This window comes from Strix aluco, chromosome 3 (genome assembly GCF_031877795.1).
Source record: "Strix aluco isolate bStrAlu1 chromosome 3, bStrAlu1.hap1, whole genome shotgun sequence".
In the NCBI taxonomy this organism is placed as follows: Eukaryota; Metazoa; Chordata; class Aves; order Strigiformes; family Strigidae; genus Strix; species Strix aluco.
This window is the reverse complement of record NC_133933.1, coordinates 100,392,638-100,419,626: the sequence shown is the minus strand read 5'-3', so window position 1 is coordinate 100,419,626 and position 26,989 is coordinate 100,392,638. Positions and strand designations below refer to the sequence as shown.

At 34.9% G+C, this 26,989-nt stretch overlaps 1 protein-coding gene across 7 annotated transcripts in view; it reads left to right on the top strand.

The window, feature by feature from the left end:
• Nucleotides 1-26,989, top strand: part of ADGRB3 (adhesion G protein-coupled receptor B3) — a 482,454-nt gene that overhangs the window by 287,784 nt on the left and 167,681 nt on the right. For all 7 annotated transcript variants that reach the window (XM_074819823.1, XM_074819824.1, XM_074819825.1 and 4 more), the window contains one exon: nucleotides 3,568-3,611. In XM_074819823.1, the coding sequence (XP_074675924.1) occupies nucleotides 3,568-3,611 (44 nt within the window). The remainder of the gene's footprint in view (nucleotides 1-3,567; nucleotides 3,612-26,989) is intronic.

The window sequence follows — 26,989 nt, the reverse complement described above, 5'->3', positions numbered from 1 at the left end:
CCATAACGGGACTTTGGTCTAAAGAACTAAGGCTGTAGATGCATAGAAATATTATTTTGTAAGTTTGAGTGTTTCTTGCCTTCAGAATATAATTCTAATCTTCTTTGGTATAATTTTCTCAGCTGAAAACAATTTAGTAAATTATATTACTATAAAACAAGCTTTATGTGTCACATACAAAAAGATAAAACTAGTATTAATGTATCTTTAGTGTTTAAACATTATATATTAATGGCTGGCAATTAATCATATGTCAATTAAATAGATTTATTATTAAACAGAAAATAAAATACAGACATTCTCTTTCATCTGATTATTTTGAAATGGCTCTTCTTGTTATTCTTGTTCTTTTCAAACATTTGTTCTTGAAATGCTGTTCATTATTCAGAGCAGTTTGTTTCCAAACTGGTTTCATGACTAACTTTTAAGCAATGTCTAGAGCATGCCTACTAACGTATAGGAGTATACCCACACATTTGTTCTCATACCTCCCCATCCACTGACCAAATTAAGTAGATAAGAGATTATGAAAATAATGGATAGATGTGATCATTTATTAAAAGTTAATGTGTTTAATCCACCTTAGCCTTAAAATTTATTCACTTATTCAAAATTTATCATCATTGCTTCATTTTATATCAAAATTAGCCAGTTCATTAATAAAACCAGAGAATTATTTTTTTGGAGGAAGTGTAAATCACAATTACACATGCTGTTTGGGATATCGTATGGTATTTGGATTTGCAGATAGATTAAAATATAATAGACAGTTGACACAATGAGAATGTGGGCTGTAATGCATTAGAGAACATGGTATTTCATCTTACGTGCTGTGAACATGTTGATGAATGTGATCACATTTTTCCAGTAGTCTGATTAAAGAGACACCAAAGTAATCTTTTTAAAAGTACACAACTCAAACAAAATCCTATTTGCTCCAGAGAGATTATGAACTCTCACCTTCTGACAGCACAGAAGTTTACTCCAGGGACACTAAAGTAACGAGGCAGCAGTAGTATTGGACATCAAGCTTTCAGTGAGAATGAAAACCGTGGCTACAAAATACAGTTGGCACTGTGCTGCATAGCTGTCAAAGTTGCCAATCACATCTTGAAAGTTCAGTTTTATATGCCAGGCAGAGATACATATACATACACACTAACACACATATGTCTGTTTTTGAGATATCCTGTACTGTACTGTAGTCCTGTACTGTAGTATGTAAATTAATACTGAAACAGTTGTAAACATTAATGAACACAGTAGCTGCTTCCTTAGCTGCAGCTAAGTAATCAACTGGCAAGAGCTGTGATGGAAGATTGCTGCCCTTACAGAGAGTGTTGGCTGTTGGAGGTAGCTCAACGACAACAGTGTGAGGAGACATTGCCAGTGTGAGGCCAGACCCAGAAAGACTGTGAAAAAGGGAGCAACAGGTTAAGGGTGAAGAAGAAAATAGGAAGACAGGTTCCTTGTTGTTCTTGCAGTGCTCGAAGAGTGTTTGATCAGGATTTCAAAAGGGGAAGAAGTTCTGAAAGGCTGCTGTGCCCTTGCTAGCTGCCATGCCTGGCAGAGCAAACCCTCACACAAGACCTTCTTAAGAAACAGCAGTAATATTTATCCTGTTTTCCAGGTTTCTGCTTAATCTCTCATTAGTGACTGCAATGGCCAAGCATACTTTTTTTTTTTTTTTTTCCATTTGAATACATTTCAAAGAGAATGAAGCATGTGATCTGACAGCAGCAGATTTATTGCGTTTCAGCTTTCTGCAAAGGCTTTTATTTCCCTCTATTTTGTAGATTTCTTTATAATAGACATTTTTTTCTGAAAGTATTTCTGTATTCTTTCTAATTGCACTGTGGGAATAGCAAGTGTAAACTGTATGATATCTGCTGCTAGGAAAGACATGTCTCAGATCTCAGATATGCAATGTCTTATTACAATTCAGCTATAGGAGTACTTTTTTAATATGCATATAGCTATATCATATTACAAGTAAAATTTCTTCACCCAGTCTTAGGATACAAATTAATACTCCTTAATGATGACATTTTACAAAAATGTTAATTCTGAACTGTCATTCTATTGCTCTTGATTCTTATCCTTCTATATCCTCTTCTATCAAATGTATCTGAAAGCTTTTGGCTAATGATGCAGGACCCGGCCTCTGAATCTCTGAATTTGCCTGTTATCCAATGCTTTGTCCTGTGCCCTCTTCTCCTTCCTCTTCTTTATATTATAAATACTTCAGGGAATGAAACATCTTTATGTATGTTTGTACAGTGCTATGTTAATATAAAGTGCCATAAGTATATGTTCGTTTTAAATATTCATACCCTCATAAAATTCGATGCAGTCAGCAAAATACTGAAGTAGAGGATCAAAACTTCCCTAAATGCCTCTCTCACAAGCATCTTCAGAAGGATATTTTTTATCTTTGACAAAGAGGTGGATGGAAGAATTCAAATACTTAATAGAATTAAATATTTGAATTCTTCACATGTTGCCATGTTTTTTCTTTAAATAAAACACTTTTCAGAATTAAATATCAAGGTGTTTTTTGTTTATATGAAATCATCTTTATATCTACTGCCCCAACACTGTTCATGAGAACTACACTAACATTGACATAAGCAAATAGTGTGTTTATTTAATCTCTTTCTTCAAATCACTTGTGATTTTTTTTAAAATATATTTTTATACTGTATTTTATATCTGATTTGTTTATGTAATTCTGACTTCTGGGAATATTCAGTTGAACAGGAATACAGTTTTGCAGTTTTTAGCCAGTTAAGTAATTTTAAGTCAATCTGAGTTTTGATAAAGGAAGGTTTGCAAGATTAGGGACAAAACTTGAACTTTAATTTTGCCTCAACTCTTCCTAGGCAGCAAATTAAACATGAGTAATAATAAAGACAGTTCAGTTTCCAAAAAAATTACTCACAGTTTAATGATGTGTAATAAACTTAGATTTCCATCCTGTTCTAAATCAAATCAGAAATCTTCCACTGACTTCAAAGATGTTGGAGCTGGAATTGTAAAGCTCAACAACAACAAAAAAAATATTTTCAGCAAAAATATCTGCTGAATTAGGACCTAATTGACAAAAGGACTTGGGTATTGAATGTGGAGTCATCTGAAATCCCAGCCTCCAGATATTTTGCCCAACATATGCTTAACATCTTTAAAGGCATTACTGGTTTTGACATCCAGGTTCCCAAGGGGCCTAAAGTTCTGCTTCTAAACACAGCCAGAAATGTTCAGTGAAGTCAAGACTCTTAACAGATTAACTCTTATCTCATATTTCAATTCTTCTAGGATATCATAAATAGACAACTTTATGCTTAACTTAGATAAGAGAGAGAATATAGCAAATACTCTGCTTTGAGGTTTGAGTACTTTTTAAATACTCCATAAGAATTAACCTTAAGCTTTTGCAATTTCAGTGGTATCAATTCATCAGAGTATAAGTGTGATCTTGTAGGAGGAGACCCAAATAAATGTTTAGGTCAAGCATGGCACATTTTTTTGTATACCAGTAACTAATAGATTTGTCTGTTTTCTTCTTAGGGCACATTGAATCCCTACTGTGTGCTGTGGGATGATTCAAGAACGTAAGTGACAGATGTTTACTTCTATTGCTATGGCTCAAATATTACAAAGTACCTAACAATATTTAAGTAGTTGATCAGTAAACAGGTTGGTACAAGGGCAGGGAAAATGAACCTTTCACATAGTGAAAGTACTAGATTCTCCAGTCACTTGGCTTCCTTTCTGCAGCTATGTAAATTGAAATAATACAACATCTCACCAGGAAGAGATTACTCACAAAGTAATTTTAATCTTCTTTTTCAAGATTAAAATGAGGATGTCTAAGAACTGTAGTTCCTTGATGGTAGTTGCTGGGCAACAAGTGAGTGGGTAAATGATCAGACAGATAACTAAGGAAGGCTCCCATTTGTGTTACTGCAGGGAGAAATCTATTTTTCAAGTGATACCCACAGCAATCTTCATTTTAGTTCATACAAATTTTCATTTTAGTTTAGTAAAATAATAGCTGTATACTAAATAGTGAAAGCTTGCTAGCAGTCTTCTGCTACTTTTTTCAGAGTGTGTCCCTTCTGTAGCAAAACAAAAAATGTTGCTGTAAAGAAGTAAAGCAGTAAAATCAGTGTGGTTTAAAAAGGATTCCAAATTTATGCAGCTGTAATTTCCTGCATTAATCTTTCACAGTAAATCTCTCATTAAAGCCAAGGTGAACTTTGCCTAAATACAGATAAAGTGTTTCAAGAAGGATCCCTATATGGTTGCCATACTAATTTTTTTAAAGAGCCTGTGGTACTTCTTGTCCAGGTATGTTATGTACGTCATACTACAGACTCATCTACAGTGTTACAAATTGTATGCCTGTGATTTTGTGAGTGCTTTTATCCTTGAGCCCAGGTTTACATCAGTACACTGATGGCTGAGAAACAACATTATAGTATAGAAATGAGAAACTTTGGACATGATGCTAGAAATCATTCCAAATACAAGTAGTACCAGGGTCTATACCTCTACAAAAGAATCATAATGCAGTTATTTCACAGCAACTTCATAATGTTCCATTTATGTAAAATGTGTGGAATCAAGCACATGAAAGACTTGATATTATGTATTATTATGTTAAAATAATATATTGTAAAATACTTATGTAATACGTATTAAATACATATGTAATATGTATTTAATATGTATGTAATATGTGTATAAATAATTACATATGTGTAAAATATGTATTATTATGGAATGCAAAACATTTGAAACGTTTCCTCTTCACAATATTTTGTGCTTGCCACCTCTTTTGCATGCATTTCTTGTAATATTGTTTATAGGGAAATTTAGTGCTACATGTAAGTACTGGTTTCAGTATGCTTCAAAAGTGAACTTTTGAAACATCTAAAATTTACATAAAGCTTACGTAAAATAGTTTGAGGTTTTGAGGGAGAAACACATGCTTTTCTATTCTGAAGTGTATCTTTTCTAGTCATATTATTTAAAAGTAGAAATTGAAGATGTTAAAGTATTTGAAGATTGCAGGTATTCTTGGAGATTTATCAGTTTTGAAAAGTGATACGAGCCATCAAATATTCACAAAAGATAGGATGTATCAGTAAGGTCTGCATGGACACCACTGTAATTTGTTTTACACCTGTATGTGTGTTATTTTAAGAGAATGTTACATTATCTCTTACCTGAGTGTGTAATAGCAAGAGCAAAATTCTACTTTTTTCCTCCATCCCTTAGGATAAGATCCTTAATGTTAGCTGTGGAAGCATTAGTTGATTCATAATTTTATTTTTTCTAATGCTTTTTCTTTTTGGTTTTGAGCATTTTATTTGTATTTACTCAGGAATAGCTCAGAATTTGTATTATGACACCATGAGTTTAAAATTATCATGAAAGGTCTATAATGCTGAATTGATTCCTATCATTTATAAATCTTAATAAATAAATATGTAGAGGACCATACAATTGGATAGGTGCCCATGATGATGTTGGGTTCTTGGTGGCTTGTTTTACTTCTCCACTTTTTTCTGTCTCAGAAATTAGCCACTCTCAGCAGCAGGCAACTGAATTTGATGGATCATGTGCCTCATACACATTACAAATCCTATGGAGCTGTGCTGTACTCATGTCCTTCCAAACTGGGTAATTTTCACATAACCAGGATTTGGCAAGCATTTTGGAATAAACCCAACAAAAAGTAGTCTGCTTTTAGCTGAAGATGCTTAACTAATCAGTAGTCTATGCTGAGATGGGTGTTTTAAATTAAGTGCTTTTCAGATGAAAACTGTTTGCTTTTATCATTGTCATACAGCCAGCAGTAACCTCTAATGGGTTTTGCCACCTTTTTAGCCACTTCTCCCACATCTTTATCTGCATGCATTGCAAGTTCATGTTTGGTAAATGACACTTCCTCCACTGACCTTGTCAGTTTAATACTTCTCCAACAACAGGAGAAGCTTTGTCTACCTGGGCATGCTTCTCAGGAGATTGATCAGTGATTACAGTTCCCTGTCATCCATCCTTGAAGAAAGTTCTGGATCTGTGAGCTCTTTAATCACACCAGGTCATCAAACTTATCCTACTGCCATTGCTACCTGTGATAATTTGGTCATCCTAACTTTGGCAAAAGCAGTTTTAATCCATTCTTTCTATGAGATTTGGTGGTTCTTCCCATGATATTTTATGAGGTTTTCCATTTATCAAGCTGGCAGGCTTGTGCCCTCTCCATAGGCAGCTAGTCAAATGTGTGTACAATATTGAGACAGTGCAACTAAAGAATAAAATATTATGTCATGTATTATAAAGGGCAAACTCAAATCCAATAATTCAGCATTTTATTTCAGTTGATTTTCCCAAAATACAGAGCACATCTGTCTGTGTTGATTGAAACCAGGCTGTTTATGAATTCTGGTGTTACCTTTGATACTTCCAGCTTCCCTACATGAAGCTGGTAGCATCAATGGTATGTAAGTGGTGACTTTTTCCCCTCAGAAATCTGAATGATATCTTCATCCATTCATTTCAGAAAATGTATACTAAAAGTTTCCTTCAGTAAAGTCTTAGGATATGACTGCTTCTCCTTTCAGTGCATGGGAAAATGTGTGGAATATTTGTAATTGACGTTCTGAGGAGAAACAATTTTAGTTCCTTAAACCAAACAAATAAAAACTCAAGAAAGAGTTGTATCTTTTCTGCTTTACATTGTCTGGCATGAACAAACTATCCCTGCTGTCAGGAACTGCTTGTGATAGATTAATTCCAGTGTCTCAGTCCACAAAGAGTTTAAAAAAAAAAAAAAAGTCGGTCAGGTATTAGAGCTGACTTTTGCACCCCACAGAAGTGATTTTGAAGATTTTAAGATGAAACAAAACTTGTGAAAGTTTTTCTTCTGTCCCTCCTACCTTTCTGGAAAGGAAAAGAAGAAGGGAGAGGGAGACAGCAGAGATAGTCTCAACCAGCAAGTAATCCAATGGTTAGAACATCTACTTGGGGACCTCAGGGACTGGCCTTTCAATTTTTTCTTTACAGAAGTTATTTGAGGAGTTTGAAAACACTTTTCAGCCTCAGAGGGGCAGCCCATGCACACTGAGCTGTCGGCTCCTCTGGAGTGTGTTACTTGCAATGTGTCCGTCTGGAACTCTGCCATATTATTTAGGAAAATATTCATGGGTTAGGGAGTTGATTCCCAGCACCTCTATATTTAATTTTACCACTCTTTCCATGTGTTTGTCACCATGCCTCACCTAAATCTTAGCCATATCACTGTCAGTGTTTTTTTCCTAGCACCGTTTTGCTTTATGTAAGTCTGGGCAAGGCTGTGTAAGCCCATGGGATCAAAGAATCCTTATATGCATGCATACATTTCCATTTCAAAAATACAATTTACTGTGGCAGTTTTGTAGGCTGAACAGTTCTCTTGAACTTTGTTGGATTCTCTGACGCTTATATCTGTGATAGGTGCCATAACAGTCTGTATGGAGCTCTAGCGTTCATGAAAGTTTGGCCTGACAAAGTTAGTCACTTGTCTTAGTGGACCCAGCCCCTGGACTCTTGAACCAGGGCACAGAATTCAAAACACAGTAAGAGGCTGGAAGCTAGGTGCCACAGTATGGAGCATTGTGAGTACCACCCTCACATGCAGTCCTCAGCTAACACCATCACAATGAGGGCGTGGAAGATGCGGTAAACAGGTTCAGTCACTGGAAGCAGGTGACATCTCACATGGGAGCTTCAATAGTTACAGATCAATTAGCAAAACAATGCACCTGGTGTTCATTCTTTTAGAAATGTGTTGAACGTAATGTGGTCACATGTGTTCTCCACGGGACAGTCAGTTGTTGGTGGTGTGCTCCACAGCTGTGTGTGGTGCAACATGACATCTCAGCACTGGTTAAGGAAAGGGCTTTAGTATTCTGGGGCTCTTAACTTTTAACTATTAACTAGCTTTTAACTATTTTTTCCCCATTGTCCCTAGATACAATTGTGGAGAAATAGTCCATCTAGGAATTTGTTCAATGCAAATAAAGAAAAGTCTACCAGTTATTTGTGACTTTCTCACATATTTGCCTATAGGGCAGAATGCAACTCAGATTTAGGATATAAGTTTGCATGCATAGCAGCAAAACAATTTTTTCATTTTGTGGCCTTGTGATAAAGTTGAAGGAAACGCTGATCTGCTTTGTCTCTCTCCTCTCCATTTTGTTTTTTAAAACTACCATGATGGACAATTACAGTTATTCTTTCTTTGGCTTAGCCTTGCAATCCTTTGAAAACATGTTCAAGAAGACTCTTTATAACTCAAGTCAAAATATCTCAAGCTAATCATCAAATAATTAGAATATCCTAAATCAGAATTTCCTTCTGTAAATATGAATAGGAGCCTCTCCTTACTTTATACAACTTTACAGTCATATTATTTTTGTCACCAGGAACACATGGAGGAAAAAGACTTTTCTATAAGTGAAATAAAAATTGAATGAGAGTAATTTATTTAAGTATAGTTTGGCAATATATGCCAGCTGAAGATTTGCTTCTTCCATTAACTTCTGACAGACTTGTTGGTCCAGCTTTTCAGTCAGACTTTTTTCCTGTTTTTCAAGGCAGAAAATTTTCTTTCCATGTTAGCTTCTATGCCTATGTATGTGAATGTAACAGAAGAGTTAATTAATGAACTTATTCAAAAGATAAATGCCTTCTGGAGTAACTACTTTTATGAAGAACTTTCCCTAATGGAACCTGTGTAATAGCACACTACATAATCTTCTGTTCCTGATAGTCTTGCATAAAGGATCAAAAGACTCTACAGAATCATATTCTTTTTCATTAAAACAATATGGAATTAAAAACCTGATCCAAACTTCCTTGCAGACAGACAAAAGGCTTTGTCTGGTTTGAATCAGATCAGATCAAGTGGCAAACTACTGCTCAAGCCATGCATTTAAAAAATTCAAAATTTACAAACTGCTAAGATTATACTGTAATGCAGGAGTACTTAGTTCTGAAATATGTAGGTATTGTACAATATAAAATGGAGTGTCTTTATGTTGAAAAAGAGTCAGACCAAAATTTTCTTTGCTTAAATCATACACAAAATGAATCAGTATATATGGGAGGAATTCATAATTTAGTTCTTTTTTATAACACTGCTCTTCACTAACACCTACACGGCCATGAACAGAGCTTACGTGGCCTGCTGAGATTTATAGCAAAAAAAGGAAATCAAATTAATTCTTGCTAATAAGTTCGCTTTCTTTTTAATTTTTACTGGGTGATTAATCAACTCCATTTGTTGAGAACGCAATTGCTATTTATTGCCTTTATGTAAATGTAGATTTTCAGAAACTAAAAATAGTGGTTTCTTGTAATATCAGGCAATTATAATTCTGAAATGTGAATAAAAAGAGCTAGTGGTTGTATCTTCATAATCAAATTTAAATATTTGAATTGGTCTTTTGACAGATTTTTTAGTGTATTGTGAGGGCAGAAGATAATTAAGCAGTTTGAATAAACTTTAGAACAGAAAATAAATTGGTCATAATTTGGATTTGTATCTATGTTTCCAGAAAATTTCATGAATGTTACCAAGTCAAATAAAATGTAATTGTTGTTTTCCCTAGTAATACCTCAGCAAGAAATGCAGCACTTGGGATCTGTGAATGTGGCATGGTGCTGGACTTGGATTGACTCTTGTAGGGGAAAACAGTGTTCGCCAAATCCAATACAGCTTCCTAAAGTACAATATAGCACAATTACAACTGTGAAAGTTTATCAACCTTTCTCATTTATACCATATAACTCTAAAAGTGTGTTACATCTGTAGATTTAAAAGCATTTTAACACAGAGATTGGTGTCGTCCTCCCTGGTTTACAGATAGGTGAAGGTAGGGCATAATGAAAACAAGTCTGTTTGTCCAAGGTCACTCATCAAACCCTGGTAGAATTAGAGTTTGAAATTCCTGAGTCCTAACTGAGAATGCTCTCTAGCTGTTTTCAAAGCTGATATCATTTCCCTGCCATGATGCAGATCTCTAAAGTTTAAACAGTTTTATAATGATATTTCTGTTTTTTTCTTATTCATTGTGATGCCCATCCTGGAGAATTTCGCTCTGTTTATCCAACAGAAGTAGTGCAGCAGCACTAAAGGTCCTTGTATTATGCCAACCTTAGACAAAAACAAAGTCTACTTGCATCACCCAGGAAGATGAAAAATCTGGGGAATACTGCTTATACATGTGAGAAGGAGCTGTGGGAAGTACCCTTCTTCCATTCTCTCCTATTCCTTTGACAATAGGGGCACAGATCATGTGTATAAATTGCTTATAAGTAAATCATGTTGCATAGTTTTGCACAGACATGTATTTGTCACTTTTAAACTTATTTGCAGTCAGTACAAAAAAGACAGAAATACAACTGTTACAGATAAACCTACTTTTAGTAGTTTGATGAGGATAATATAATACATGACATTTTTGAGCATTTGCAGAGTATAGGAATGCTTTTCTTTACTTCCAAATGCATGGATCTAAATCTGATTGATGTCTGCTGAATTAATAACTATTCTCTCTGATAAATCAAACATCATGTAATTCATCAAAGTCTGGTCTGTATTTCTACAAGAACAGTGTTTGTATGGCAAAATGACCTTAAAAGAAATGTTTGGAATAGTATTTTGGAATGCATTTTAGAGGTCATACCCTAGTTGTTCTTGAATTGTCAACACGGAAATTGTATCTGCCTTTTAAAACAGTAAAACACCATCAAAAACACTCAAACACATGTCCAGTTTAAATCTGCCATATTTTATCAAGTGCTGTCACAAGTATACACCTTTAATGCTGTATCAGCATCTCACTGACCTCATAGGTATCTGTACACAAAATTAATCTTTTGCTGAATCTCTGTGCCATAGTTGAGCAACATGAGCACATTCAGTTAAATCTCTTCCAGGACCAGTCACTAGAGGGAAGCAAAGACCTTCACGTGCCCATCCATGACGTCAATCAATGTCTTATGCCCCCACTGACAAAATCTGGTCAGTATTTAATCTAAAATTTTTGAAAAGGGCCTGTTTGGTTGAAAACCACCTTTAAAAAAAAAAAAAAAAAAAAGACAAAAATATATTCCTGTATGGTTGACTTCCAGAGGCCATTGTCATTTAAAAAATGTTATTTTTTAATTATTAGATATTTTCATGAATGATGATTTAAGAATCTGAATCTAGACAAGAAGCTTGGTGCTGAGTGGATAAAGAAGATAGGTTTAAGACTTTCATTCTTTGAACATCCCAATATTCAGAAAAATGCATTGAAATGTTGGTAGCATAGTAACAGTGCACTTGCATCATTTATGTGCGGCAAAACCTAAAATAAAATATACTGGTTTTTTGCTATCTTTTTGTTGATCCTCCCTTAGTTATCCATGCTTCCATTCCATACTGTTTTGTCTGTGGTACTCAGAATCTCATCCTGCGTAAACAGTTCTTCAGTGTATACCAGGTAAACAGATCAAGAGAACATCAAGTCATTAAATGAGGACTAGTTCATCGTGCACTCCATTTCAGCACGGAGAAAGCATAAAGTGTATATGAACTCATATTTATCTTTCAATTTATGAGGGGTTATATGTGGGGTAGTTTTACCATATACTATGTTTTTACTGTATTTAATTCAGCCCTGTTCTGCTTACTGAGAGTACAGTTCAATTTACCATTCTCTCTTATGAGCTAGGCTGGTTGAATTAATTTAAAGCAGAAACAGTAGAGGCCAACTTTACATTTTCTGACATTTGATTAAAGGAATATACTTGGTATGAATTGAACTTGCCATAAAATTGAAATGTCCAGAAACAAGGATAAAATATTAAAAATAATGTTTTGGGGTTTATCAGTTAAAATTCTGAATGTTTTAAAGATCATAAAGACAATATTTATACTAGTTACCACTTAATCTGAATAGAAGATATTTTATTAAACTTAAGCTATGCAGGATGGGCAGACCTTAATGACGATAATACAAATGTATATCAGGATTTAAACAAGTTTAAATGGAAGGTAATATGCTAGATGAACAGCTTCAAGCAAAGCAATTTAATGAAGAAAACCTGTTGTGTTGAATAGCTGCTAGATTATGGCTGAATAGATTTTTAGCTGAAAGCATGGTGTATTTGTGATGATTTTTTAATGTTATCATCATCTTCTCTGATAATGTTGAGTAAGAGAGATTTCTTGCATAGCCAGTTAACTAAATGTAATATACATAGGCATTCAAGTGCATGTGCTGGGGATAACATCCTGCAATCCATAGTATTATTCTAAGCAATGGAGAATATAATATAATTCTAAATTTCACAGGCTATCGTTATGATTCCCAATGCTACATGTTACCCTAATGATGCAATTTATAGCAATTGTCTTCTCTGTTCCATCTCCCCCTAACTCTTTGGAAGCAGAGGAAATGTTTGTCTTTTAAATTATGAAATACCTTTGCCTATATCAAAACCATGAACTGAAATGCCATCATGTTACTATCAATTCATCACTTAACATAAATATATATGTCAAGTTTACCAATAGATCCATTGAAGGCCCAGGTTTAAACAGCATGCCGGCTTGGGACCACAGAACCAGAAACACTCCTGCACAAATCCAGGAGTTATTCCATCAATTTGAATAGCAATAATTAAGGCATTGCATATACTGACATATAGAGCAATACAGAACCAGAAAAAGGGATCACTCCTTATAATGAATTTGATATATTTGTGTGCTTAGCCTGTAAAGAGTACATTATTTTGACCAGACTTAAAACTAAATTCTTTAGGTTTATACTACTTCATGACTGCAATTTTGACTGCAATATATATATATTCAATGTATTTTTAAAATATTGGTGAGTACTTTCTTTGATATATTCTGTTTGAAATGGTTATTAAAAAAATAAGCTATGATTTTAATATAATATCAAAATAGCTTAAAATGTAAATATGTCAACTATCAGATAATAACACAAAAGATTTATTTAAAACATAATAGAATTATTTCATTTGAACAACTTCTATTTGCATTTAGCCAACATAGTGCCATGCAGCTATTACAGGAATTCTAAAATGAGAGAGAAAGTCAGCAGTATTCGGGAGATATTCTAATATCTTTTTGAGCGGATTATACTTTTGTATCATGTTGTAGCATGTACAAGAAAAAGTCAATAGTATCTTTTTCTATGCACATCATTCATCTTCAGCCCATTCTTCTGCCCCCTTCTCCTTTTTCTTGTAAGCAGACAGTCAAAATTTGACATTTTAGGTACACAAATTGTGTGTGTACTCACACACATACTTCATCATTTCATGTATACAAATAGATTGAAATCTTTGAGGAATAAAGCATATTTACCACCACCCCCCATGAAGTACAATTGAAAATATGAAACATCATTTTCATTATTGTACTACACAGAAAGGCATGCTCTGCATAGTGCAATATATATTTATCTGATGTCAGATTCTACATGCTTTTAAAGTTATTTATATTAGATAACATATACCAATCTTTAATTAGATAACATACACCTTAATGTGAATTACACTGTATCTTCTTCATTGTAAATGCAGGAGAAAAACTATGCTAAATTTGTCAAAACCACATGTCTCTCTCTCCCCCCTTCCCCCCTTTCAATCAACTTTCCATGTACAATCAACTGCTGAGAATATGTTTTGGTTTTATTTTTCATCTGAAGCAGACAATTCTGTCTGGTATTGTTGTAATAGATTTACACAACAAACTCTGAGCAGTCAAAACTTTCTATTCCTCTGAGGTTTTTCCAGTAAATAGAAAAATTTTCATCAGAGTCAAGGAAATATGCAGATGTCTAAATATCATATGACTCAGTGCTTCAGCCAAAATTACAGAACAAGGTGCTCTTAGGTCCACAACCCAATGACCTAGCCACTAGAATTACCTATCTTAGTCTAGAAAATGTCTAGCACTTGTAAAAGAACCCACATGGTCCTGGCTTCACTCTCACCTTCCCGTAAAAATACCAGCATCTCTTATGTGTTATTTTAAGGAACCACGAAAGACTAGTGTGTAGGTGCACGACTATCTAAGAGTGATGATACAAGTTGAAATCCCAGACAAAAGGCATCTTAATCTCAGGAGAACAAAGCAGCTGCATGTTCAGACAGTTGTGGGGAAGAACCAGGGAGGACTGGGAGTGAGGTGAGAAGTATTTTTCTTACACATTCTGCTGTGTATGGAGTTTCTATATATACTGGGCGTGCTATTTTAGAGATATTCTTCTTTTACAACCTCTCTGTGCTGCTGCCAGCTCAAACTGTTACCCAAATGTCATTTTATAACCTATACAACTATTTTTCCTTTTGGTTTGTCTAGACCTTTACATTTTCAGTTTATTTTGATTAATGCAATTGTTTCTGAGAAAACATATATCACAAAAACCAAGGAACACTCAGGTCAGTGTTTTGGAGATGTGAATAAGTTTTTGATATTATTTGTATTTGGTTTTGAAATCAGTAGTCAACCTTACAAATGTTTTTAATACTTTCCCTTCTGGAGTTTTTTTTGTTTAGTTTTGTTTTGTTTAAGAGGAGGTGTCTTACAAATGCAAACTGATACAAATGCGAAAATACTATCTTGTTAACATGAGCAAAGATTCATGCACTTTTTTTTGGCCAGATTTACTGCATTTCAAGTGTCCAAATTAAGTGTAGAAGTCTAAAACATAGGCTATCGAATGCAGCAGGTTCATTTATTTTCCTTGAACTTGGTGTCAAAATGTCCCGGACAACCAAATGAGATGTAAGAACTAGAAGAAGTGACTCACAGCAACTGAAAAAGACACTTGCCCTTCTCTGTTAACCAGACTGTGCCAGAAATCTGCATAGAGCTAGGAAATTGGAAATAATTGATATGTAAATGTGTTTGAATAGGCCCTAGAGTTGACGGTTAATATTAAAGCTCAATTTAGATGTCTTAATACATCTGTGTAGAACAATTTCAGGATATATCTACAAGAGCTAGAAGAAATCTATGACCTTCAAAGCAGGTGAAGGAAAAACACCGTAAGACATCTCTAGTACTACTGTATGTAGGAAATGAAATCAATTAACAGCAGAATTAACTGCAAAATTAAGAAAATTAAATAATCAAATGTGTATGTGTGCCAGTGCCACAGTCGTCGGGTACCTCCTACAGGTAGGCTGTCCTCTAGGCTCTATAGATTGTACTGACAAGATCTCCATTGACTCTGATAGAAGCTTAGACACCTTGAACACCTAGAGGTACCTTAATTTAGAAGTTTCAATACCAAACTGAATCCTGCCCTATGTATCAATTTCTACCTCAGGATGTGGATTACCAAATTATGTCCTTGGGGTAAATACATACTTAATAAAGAGATGAGGATGACCTTTTGCAAAATAAACTAAGGTTAAAGTCCTTCTGGAATACTAGGGGTTCTAAACCCTCTTCACTCTGAGGGTGTTCAAACTCACAGTCTTCCCTCTCCAGGAGATTTCCCTGATCATCACACTATAAGCAATGATCCTGTAGAGCTGCTTTCTTTGCAATCAAAAGTAAAAATAATAATAAGCATAATTAAAAATATTGAAAATATGCTATTGATATCGAACTCACAGAACTAGATATAGAATAATAAACTTCAGGAGTAAATTAAGATATAAAGTCTGTAGGTTTTGGAGGTGGACATTTTCCAACTTTGTAAATTCAGCATTAAGTTCATAGTGACAACCAGTGACTCTATGGAGAAAATATCCTCTAATGGCAACATACAAGGTATCAGTATCTTGTCAGAGGACAGGCAATGCATTCAATAAATTTAATATTGGAAATACGAAATGAAATTGATAGACATTTTTAAATGAAATAAAATGAGAAATGAGCCCCCATTGGGACTAAGACATGCTATGAGACAGAGTATTTAGTTTCTAAAAAAAAAGCGAGAATCAGGGGTTAACAAATTAATGTTTTACCTTATCTCCACTCTTGGGTAAGATAATAAAAAATGGGAATTTGTGATCATACAAGGTTGATTATGTTCCCAAAAGCACTTGTGAGGCATTTTCTGCCTTCTTTACAAGCTTACTTATGAAATAAAAGATCTTTACTATGTTATCAGCTTTCCATTGTGTTATCATAGTTACAAAGCAGAGACTACAATGAAGGTGGTACACGGTCAATCCATTCTCATGACAACAGCTGTAATGAGAACACAAAATTGTCTGATATTTAACATTTGTGGCATTTTCAAAACCATAATCTTGCCTAACTTTGTGAATGCCATAGTTGGTATTGAACAGACTTTTCAGTATGTGTTTACAAGCACTGTAGATCCTATATTCTATATCACCAATGTGCAAACAGGCCCAGGATTTCATATATGTGACAACTTTTTTTTTTTTTTTTTTTTTTTTTAACTGCAGCACAACATTTTATGTGGTTTTAAGCAGTTCTGGTTTTCAGATTTCAATTACTGTCATAAAATGCACGTACCATTTATCAGTTTACACAGGCAAAGAATCAATCAGGCTAACTCTGTTTATATGGTTCCTCTGCCATATTTTCTTAATAATGAGGAGGTCTGAAATTTGTGAAGCAGAAAATCTAGTCTCATTCTGCATAGTGACACAAATAAAGAACACAAACCTCTCATGATGTATTAATGCCTATTGTATCTTGGTATTTTTGATTGCCTCTTAAACCAGTTCCTAAAGGCTAAAACCCCAGAAATAACCTTTTCACTATCTTTCTTAATTGAAGTGTGTGATGTACTCAAAGCTGGAACTGAATGGCTTACATCACACTCCCCTTTCCCCTACCCACTGATCTGGCACCTTCATTTTCCCATGTATTGAAATTAATTTAACAAGACAGATAGCACTCACACATACGAAGTAGAACCTATTTAAGTGCAGACATCCTGGCTGCGGGGATTACCTGTGTCAGCAGACAGGACTACATAGCAAGAAAAATAATTAACAATACAACGTTATCAGAAGCATTATAACAAGGGTTTCATCAATTGTGTCTTACTAATATTCAAAAATTGGTTTTCTGTACCATGCACTGAATAATTCCACATGCTATCAAGTTTGGGTTTGGCTTGCTCTCAGCTCTCCCTTAAACCTCATATTTTAGCCTCTTCTTCAGTATGTTGTACAGGACATAAATTCTGATCATCGTTAAATCACATTTTTTTATTACATTTCATGCAGTCTTTCCAGAAGGATGTGTAAAAATAATGAAATTTCAGTCTGAGGGATATTTTGCCCTTTACAATAATGTAATCGGTGAAACGTGTGGAAACTCCCAAGCAGTTACTTGAATGGTAAAAAGGCAATGAATAATATAGGGATCATTTTATTTTCAGAAAAAAAATGTTCTGTTTATCAAATGATTCAATATTTACTTACTTTGCTGTTGCGCAAACAGTTAACTTAGAACTATCCAACTGAAGTTAGTTTTACTTCAGCCTATGTGCTTTTTTTCTCAGTCCTTTGGGATATTTGCATATAAAGTAATTTTTAAATACCGAAGTTAATGTACCTTGTGTTTTCAGCTTGCTCTCCAACTGGGTGAAAATGCTAGAATTTTTATAAAATATGATGACAATGACACTTGTAGGTTTTTTTCATCACCTATGAGAAGTACAGATTAGCCCCTATTGCTAATCTTTAGTAGAAAAATGTAAAACAAGATCATAATATAGCAAAATGCTATATAGCATGTATTCAACTTGATTATATAAGTAGGTTCATTATCTTCAATCTATATGAGTTTAGTTTGATATCTGCACATTAAATGAGCTTGTCTGTCAAATTATTGGCACTGTTTGTCTCCCTACATTTAAGCTCTTGCTTTGCTGAACTGAAAGTCTCTTTATTATTTATCTGCTGAAAAAAAAACTTCAGTAGATAGTTTAAAGTCACAATACAATTTCAGCTAAAGTTTAAAAGAAAAAAAATCATTTAATAGCAAGAGTACTCCTGTCTTAAAAAGCATATTTCAAGTAAGGACTGAGAACTATGATGCCGTGCAAACCCTTGGGAATCTAAACAGACACGAGCAGTCCCATTTATGGTTATAAAGAAATAGTTTAATTTTGGATATTGTTGTAACTGACATCTGCTTTTGCAGGGAAAAAATATTTCTAATACTCTTACTGACCATCAAAGTCTTAATTTTCTGTTTTAATTGTACTCTTGCTTCCTCAGTAAAACTACAGAAGAGCCATGTAGAAACCTTTGAACAAAACCCACATTCCTCAACAGATACAGTGGAGAATTTAATACACTGAAAGCCTGTGCTCAAATAAGGGCAATAGAAGTACAGCACTTTTCTGAAAAGGGACTGCATCAGAATGGCATTATGGAGTATCATATTTTGTTTCAGTGACTTCCATTTAACTTTGGATGTGTTTATGACTAAGAACAAACAAACAACAGACAAAAAGCCTCTTCTCACCATAAAACCTCAGTCAGAGACCATCAAGTGATCTCCTTTCTGCCTATCAATAATTCTTCCCATTGGTGTGAACTGCCAGTAATGGTAAAGATGCACAAGAGCTGTGCACCATGGGATGATTCCTCATGTGCTGAAGTTGCACATTTTGTCTAATTCACTCTCCCTACTTATAAGACAACTGTGATGCTAAAAGAACTACTGCTGCTACTAAGATGATACTTGTATCCTAGCCCTTGTCAGTGTAGTTTTAAAAAGGAAAATAGTTACCACTCTACAAATGAGAAATCTGAAGCCCAGATATGCTTGTTTGACTTCTACAGGGGTCAAAAAGTAAGGAGAGGGCAGAGATGGATGTTGAACCCACAACTTCTGAGTCCATGTGAACTCCCAGGGAATCTTTAGTGATGAATATGTAAGAAGTCCCTGAAACAAGATTTCCACACCTTCCAGGGAAGAAGCATCATTATTTGGTTAGGATAGCTCTCCCTATTTGTCATTCTCCGGCCCTATTAATTGTATCTTTATATGCAGTCTGTGGCACAATTCAACAGGTTGGAAAGGGAGTGACCTTCAATCTAGAGTTGCCAGTCCCAGAAGTATGATGCTTCTGAACTACTGGCTGATGAGGACATAAAATCCAGGTCTCCGCCTTTGGGGTAGAAGGTGTTTGGGGCAGCAGTGCTTCTATCTTTCTGGCAGTTTCATTTAAAAGGGAATCAGCTAGTCATCTGTATGACACAGTTATCTGTGTATGGAAAGTGGTTTCAAGTGTCAATCCCTGTAGATGCCAACAAAGTGGAATTTTAAAAATTTCATTTACTGGTTTTCTACTGATTGTTTTATGTGTGCTTTACTCAAAGCTGCTATGACTACTGTCCTCAAGCACCTAACTCTCCCTATTCACTGCTCAAAGAAACTTAAACATGTAACTCTCAGGCTTGTGAATTTTATTCCCAATGCCATGATTACCATGTTATTTAAACACATGGCTTTTTTATACCTACCCCCCAGCAACAGTTTCTCTGGTCTCTGGGCTGGAACTAGTCCAAATCTGAACTGAATCAGGCCTTTTCTTGTTCGTCATTTGGTGCCTTTTAAAAATCAGATGGAACTCAAAAAGATTCTGAAGTTTTAGTTCACCAAGAAATAATTCTCAGATGTGATTTTCTTGTTTCACAATTTCTCCTGAGACCCGCATCCCACCAGAGTATTAGATTAAGATTGCTTAAACACACATCCTGTGAATAGTCTGACTGAAATCTACAGGGGGGGCAATACTCAAGAACATCTGTACGTTTGCACAATTGAAGTCTTCTTCAATTTAGGACTAGAAATTTTGAGGTGCTTTGTTAAAAATTAAGTTAGAAGAATTTCCAAAATATTATTTAAAATCGTCCATCATATACCCTCAAACCCTCCAGATCCTCCTATATGCGCACAGAGAGATGCAAGTTTTCTGAGTATATTTGCTGGCATATATTGCGTTGTTTTCCCATTCTGTGAGGTCTTGAAAGTAAAAAGGAAATCCCTCTGAGAGGGGAAAATACTGATATCAAGATAATGATGATGATGTTGTTTAGTTTGGAAGATGGTTTTCTCATTTTTAAGTCTTTCTTGTGTGCATAAAAACAGCAACAAGTAAATGTGACTAATGGCAACATTTCAGTGTTGTACTTGTGATGAACTGCAAAATAACACCTACCAAGAAGCATCCCACATTTTGCTATTTCTAGTTTCCTTGATTTTCCTATCCAATGCTCTGTAACATTGATCACTATTTCAAGTATCACTGCAGATGCCAGCTATCTCCAAAGAGATCTAGATGCAAAGGGAAAAATAACATTCACAAACTATTTCTACACCTCGTCTTTGCAGTGTACTGCAGTGTAGAGTCAATATATCTACACAACCTTCATCTACCTGGTTTGGATACTGATAGCAGCCTAGCTGTGGTAGAAACAGCTCAGCACAGTCAGGATAGTTTTCTCTGATTTTGTAAACTAGAATAAATTATTTCAGAAACTGAGACAAATCACTGCTATATCATGGCAAAGGAACAATCTCTCTCAGACTAGAATAAAAATATTTTGGGGGCCATAGTAATTTCTTAACTATACCTGCTAATGACATATATGATTAAGACTATGATATATGATTAAGATTATATAAGTGCACATTCATATAAATTCATTTCATTCAATACTAAAGACTGAAATAATAGCAACTTTTGCATCGCTGAGTACTGTCTGCATATATGTGTACTCACTTTACCCTTGTATTAAACATTTGGTATCTGACTACTTGCTTTTTTATTTGTTGCGGGGGGAGGGCTCCCAGTCAGAAAGCCAGTGGTCCTGGTCAGTGTTTAACTGTAGAATTGGGACAGACTAAAGGAAGAATCTGACTGAAGGTGCTGCATGTGGACAATGAAATTGCCTGTCTTCCTTTAGTCCTTGATCCAGAGTAGTAGAAGTGGAAGCACTGTATAAAAAGTTGACATTAATTAAGACCCAGAAGTTAGAAATGTATTATGCCATAAGAGTTGCCTGTCTGCCACTTAAAATCAGTAGGAGTATTGAGCAAATATTTTCCAGACTATCAACAGTGATTTCAGAGAGAAATTTTTGGGTATAAAGGTTACTTTAGCATTGCAGTTTGTTTCTATGTTCATGTTGTGGGCATTCAAAAAGTCTCTAAGAGTAGCCCTTAGGTGGAATTGGACAGATTAGATTTTATATAGAGAGACTTTTGGGCAAGAAAACAGAAAACTTCTTGACTCAGCTGTTCTTTAAAAAGTCATCTGTTTCAGTCCATTCTGGTACAAAATACACATTTGCTTTTCCTGGTCAGCAAAAGATCCTGTAAGCAATATTTTTTCCTGATATTTCAGTTCATGTTGCATTTCTTAACTTTTCCTGTATAATTTCAAGAAAATGATATTATCTCTCTGCTATAAAATACACGGATCTTCTCATCTCTCTAGATGTATATTTTTGCCTCTCATACTCCAGTTTGACTGAAAGTCAGAGCTCACCAAAAAAATTTATAACCAGGCACATATATATTAAGGAACATTGTTACAGGACACTTTTATACCCTATACTGTATATGAATGGACTAAATCTGATTCATTCATTAGGAATATAAATCATTCATGTTACTATATTTCCTAATAGATTGTGAAGATACTCATATTTTTCTGTTTGCTGTTACATTCTAGAAAGGGTCATGTAAAAATGTGGGCAAAGACTGTAATTCAAGTAACTACATACAATTTTCTTTCACTGAGGGAAGGTAATATTTCTCATTTTCTTAGCTTTTCTGTAGCAATTTTTTAGGTTATGTCTTCCTTATGTTCCTCCACAGCAGATGAATACATCTTTTTAATCTTTGTCTTTTTATGGTAATGCTTTGAGAATTTAAATATTTGAACTATAGTTTCCAATCTAGTTTAAGCATGTGTTAATTTCAACCAGATAGTGCTAAACATCAGTGCCCTGGTGCTCATAACAAATAATCTATACTTCCTATCATTAAAAAAAATGAGTTAAAGAGTTATTTGACTTCTTAAATGTTCCTGAAGCTACTGTAAACACTGTCCATTTTATTATCTGAGCAAGGCATATTATATTTCTGTCAGGTTTTCATGTTGATGAACAATATATTTAATCAGATCATCAGTGCCTCTAAAAGATACAAATAGCTAAAACAAATACACTGTGCCTTATTGCATGGCCACATCATGCCTTTTTGTTATGGTGAGTACAAGACACCCCAGTGAAAAGATTGGGCTAAGAGTTACTTATAGTTCTGAGTGTTTCCAGCAGCTGAATGTATTCTCCTAGTTAGAACTCTTGGGATTGTCAATCATACTGGAATGAATTTTTAATTTTTTTTGTTATTATGCCATATGCAAACTTAGTATAGAAATTGAAAATAACCAAGCAAAACACTTAATCAGGCAACGTGCTGGTAGGTTTGGGGTTTGTTACTGAAAGAGAGAGTTTCGGGAAGAGAACCAACTGTAGAAATGTCACTGTGACTTACAAGGTCATAAGTACACATATAGCATTATGACAGAAAGTACATAATTCCCAACTGAGCAGGGTAGAGTTAAGCAAATATAACTATTTCCATAAATGATGAACTATACAAGGTACCCAGTGTATATTTTTGAGTCGGGAAAGATTCAACATTTATAAATGCGAGAGAGAGAGAGATTAAATCAGACAGCTAGGTAGCCATAGCACCATTTTTCTCCTAATATTCTATCTTCCCACCCAGCCACGCTCCCCAAATGCCAAACTCTCAGATATATAAACATAAGATGTAGGCATATCTATTACATAACAAGAGGTAGAGCTGGGTAAAACAATGGGTGGAAGCCACTTTCCTTTAATATGAGCTACTCCAAAACATTTTCTGCTTTCCATGCTTGAAAGTGAAAGACCATTATCTGGACTTTTACTACCAAAGTAAGAACAGTTAGCAGAAACATTCAGAGAAATTATAGTACTGTTAAGTTTTCTTCTTCCCTCCCCACCTCCTTTTTAAATTTATTTTTAATTCTAAGTCTGTTTACAAGTGCCCTAAAAAAACTTGGCTAAAGTAACATTCCTGTGAACATCAGTAAGGTGAAATTTGGGTGGGTTTCATCGACATTGTAGAAAACCTGTACATTACACGTGCATGCTGACAAGCACAGATAATGTGTCTGTGAAGGTCATCCTGTTTCCATCACTACCTAAGTGCTTTTAAAACAATTTCTGAACACATAAACATCTTTTCTATACTTAGCAGGCAAGTGAAGGCAGAATCAAGATTTGTCTGCTTGTATCATATGCTTACAATTGTATCATCACTTACTGTTGAGCAGCAAACGTTCACGCTGCCTCCTTCCCCCAAAAACCTCTCCCATGTGTACAAATTCACATGCAGAACATGATTGAAAATTCATGACTCAAAATACGTCTCTTTTAGCTGTTGTAAAAGCATCTGATTCTGTGGCTATCTCCTCCTTTGATGGGTGTGCTGATACTTAATGACACTGTCTCTGGCACTGTTTCAGGATTGCTCAGGCAGTGTTACATTTCCATGTACTACTTTCTTGTAATTTATGTTTCGAACTTTACAGGTGCATACGATATCTTGTAATTAAATATACAACTATTCCAAATGGAAGCCAAATACATTTTTGCACTGGGACAAATATGCACTTTTCACTTTTCATTTTCCTCATCCACTTTTATGCAAATATGCGTGCTATGTCCAACTACCTTCAGAACAGAGTGCAAGCATTAAATTGTAACATATATATTTCTATTACAAGGGTGCCACTGAAATAAATTTTGAATCATTTTGAATCGAGATGTTCTGAGTCTCTTTAGTAGTGGACTTTCCCTATGATAAATTACTTTTAAATTGTCCAATATTTTTTCACAAATTTAACTTCAAATGTAAGAAATTTGAAATAACTTTTAAACCTCACTGCAATTAAAACTGAATTTATTTAATACATAAAGTATGTGCAGTGGATATAACAACTTTTCACCTGCCCCATGAAGACTGCAGGGTAGACTGATTTGGATATAAAGGTCTTATGCAACAGCATAATATGGTTTATTTTCAGATAACCAGTCCTCAGAAATTCAGATACATCTTTGAACCACCTAACATTTATTTTACTGAAGTAAATTGCCAACAAATTTGCTACATACATGGTTCATTAATTAAGATTTTTTAACCTTTGAAGAAATGAAACCTAGAAAAGAATTAATGTATACAACAGATGTCTTTCCAAAATAATGCAGGAGAAAGTTGTACTGGAAATTCACAGTACCTTTGAGAAGTAAAAGACTCTAATTGCAACAAAACGTTACCACAGTGTTTTCTTCCAGGATTGGACAGGGCTTCCTGGGTCGCTGTGTACAGCAACCAGTTTTGGCAGACAATTACATCATAAGATTCTGTTATTAAAGCTCTATCACAAAACCTGTTAGATTGTGACTTGTCCATGTGCAGTGTTGTCCAGGTTAAACCGCTCTTTTCCCTCATTATTCTCCTGGTGGATATAACTGCTGTTCTCAAATATCTCGCAGTCTTTGTTTTGCTAGATTTAACAATTTAAGGTCTTTTAGACTTCTCTTTCAGAATGGATAGTCAGGGCATAGAAAATGTAGTAACCCTTTTTTTGCACCACTTTCAACCTGAATTCATCATTCTTGAGCATGAGTGACAAAAGTAGGGCACATAGATGTAATATTGCACATTAATGATGCGGAGGAGGACAAAGAAGTAAGTGGTGATCTATTTGAGTCAAAATTGATTTGGGAAAAGCTGGTAAAGTAGCTTCTAATGAAATAGAATTAGATATCCTTCTTAAATACAGATTTGACCTTCGATAAGGCTATTTTAAAGTTACTAGGGAGATAAATATGACTTAAAACTGTACCGCACAAATGGTAGGATCTCATTATTTCAACATGCCAAAGCTGATAGATTTTTTTATTTTCATGAACTAAATGCTATATGCTGTCATTTCAAAAGCTGGTTTTGTCAAGCAACAAACACACTGATTGCAAGAGCTACTTGCATGATATAACCTTGGATTTAGTGATCATAAATTGACTCAATAAAATTAAACTAAATAGATAGGAGTTCTATCATTTTCTTAAAGTTTCTCCTGTTGAAGTGACAATATGAAAGATTGTTACCTGATCCAAAAGATTATTCACCTGAGCAAATAGTCAGATTGGAGTGAAAGAGTTGCTCTGGGAGAAAACTTGCATCAGAAGCTTCTGGAACATCTCTTCTGCTTTGGGTACAAACACTAAAACATGAAGAGTCAAGTCTTAAAAGTATTGAATTACTTCTTGGCTCTCTGTTTTTCATGGGAAATAGCTCTTCAGAAGACTAATAACTAATAAAAGAGATATGGAGTGACACAAATATAATCAACCCATGTGTTTTCATGTAGAAATTATTTTTTTTATATTTATTGACTAGTCTTCAAAAACGATGCTTGGCTTAATGAGTTTTAATACACATACAGGAAGATTCTCATCTGCTATAATTAAGTGTAGCTTGAAATCTGTCAAGCAACACCAGACTATATCAGATGAGAATGTGACCTATAACCTTTGTGCTGAATATGTCTGAAGTGTAATCACATATGTGTGAACTTCAGCACTGCGTATGTTGAGTATTCATTTCTAAGTAGATTTGGCATCTCATAACGTGATTGTATATCATTAAGATAACATTCAAGAGAGTCTTATAGTGGTCATGGTATATGTGAATATTAATACTGGAAAACCATGAGTCATAAATTAAGATTAGTGTTTTTCACAGGATTAAAAATTTAGTCACAGAAATGCTTTATCATTGTAACATTTTCCTTTCCAGTAGCTTAATCACAGAATCTAGAGTTCTCTGTAGATATAGGAGAAGAGAAACCCTCAGCCAAATCAATCTGAAGGCGTATTTTAGCAGAACTTTTCAGATACTCATCTTTGCCTCCTGTGACAAACTGACCTTCCAGTTTGACCAAACTGACCTCAGGAAATGGGACTCATGATCACACTGTGTTTTTCTCTCTGTTCAAGTATATATGTATCTGGATATGTCCCCATCCTGAACTAGTTGGCTCACTTCCTACAAACTTCATGGAAGTACAGGACCAGGTAATAACAGTGGTGCACTGCAGGAAAGGCTGCAGATCAGCTCCAGTGTTTCAGACACAAGAGGATCTACCCAGGAACAGACTTATAAATGTATTTAACACAGGAAAAGCTTCAGCTGGATCTGAGAACCACACCACCAACACACAAATCCGTAAAATTTGTACTTTTGTAGTTCCACACTTTTCGTATTTTTTTCCCTGTGACCCGAAGAGCAGTGACATCTCCTTCGCCCCCTCATAGTCCTTATGTACATTTTGGCTGTTCCTGCTGCTGTTGTGCGCTTGTGCCTCTAGGTGGAACTGAAGGGATTGAGAAGACTTTTTGGTAGGACCTGTACAAACACACATCCAATGTTTCACAATTAGGATAATCTCTGCCTTAAAGAGTTTCTGTCTAAACAGCCAAGATATATTGAGAAACAAGCCAGTAAGTCAAATGGCTTGCTACGAGCAGAAAAGCAGGAATTTATACAGACTTCAAGGTGTATTCATTAGGCAATCATTGACTCTTTTCAAGTTCCAACCACCAGCAGCTCCTCCTGAAAATGATGGCACTGATTTTTATCACTTTCCAATGCTTATTTCTCTTGAACCTGTTAAACCCTTAGTATGTATGCAAAAATTTTCAATAGTTAAATTAGATTTTTGTTTTCTGCATAGTTTCTATGATCTAGAAGCAGTAACTGCACTTTTAAATAAATTGCAGGAGAATGGACAATAATTTTGAAGTATGCAGACTGACCATGACATTTTATCTTTGTCTC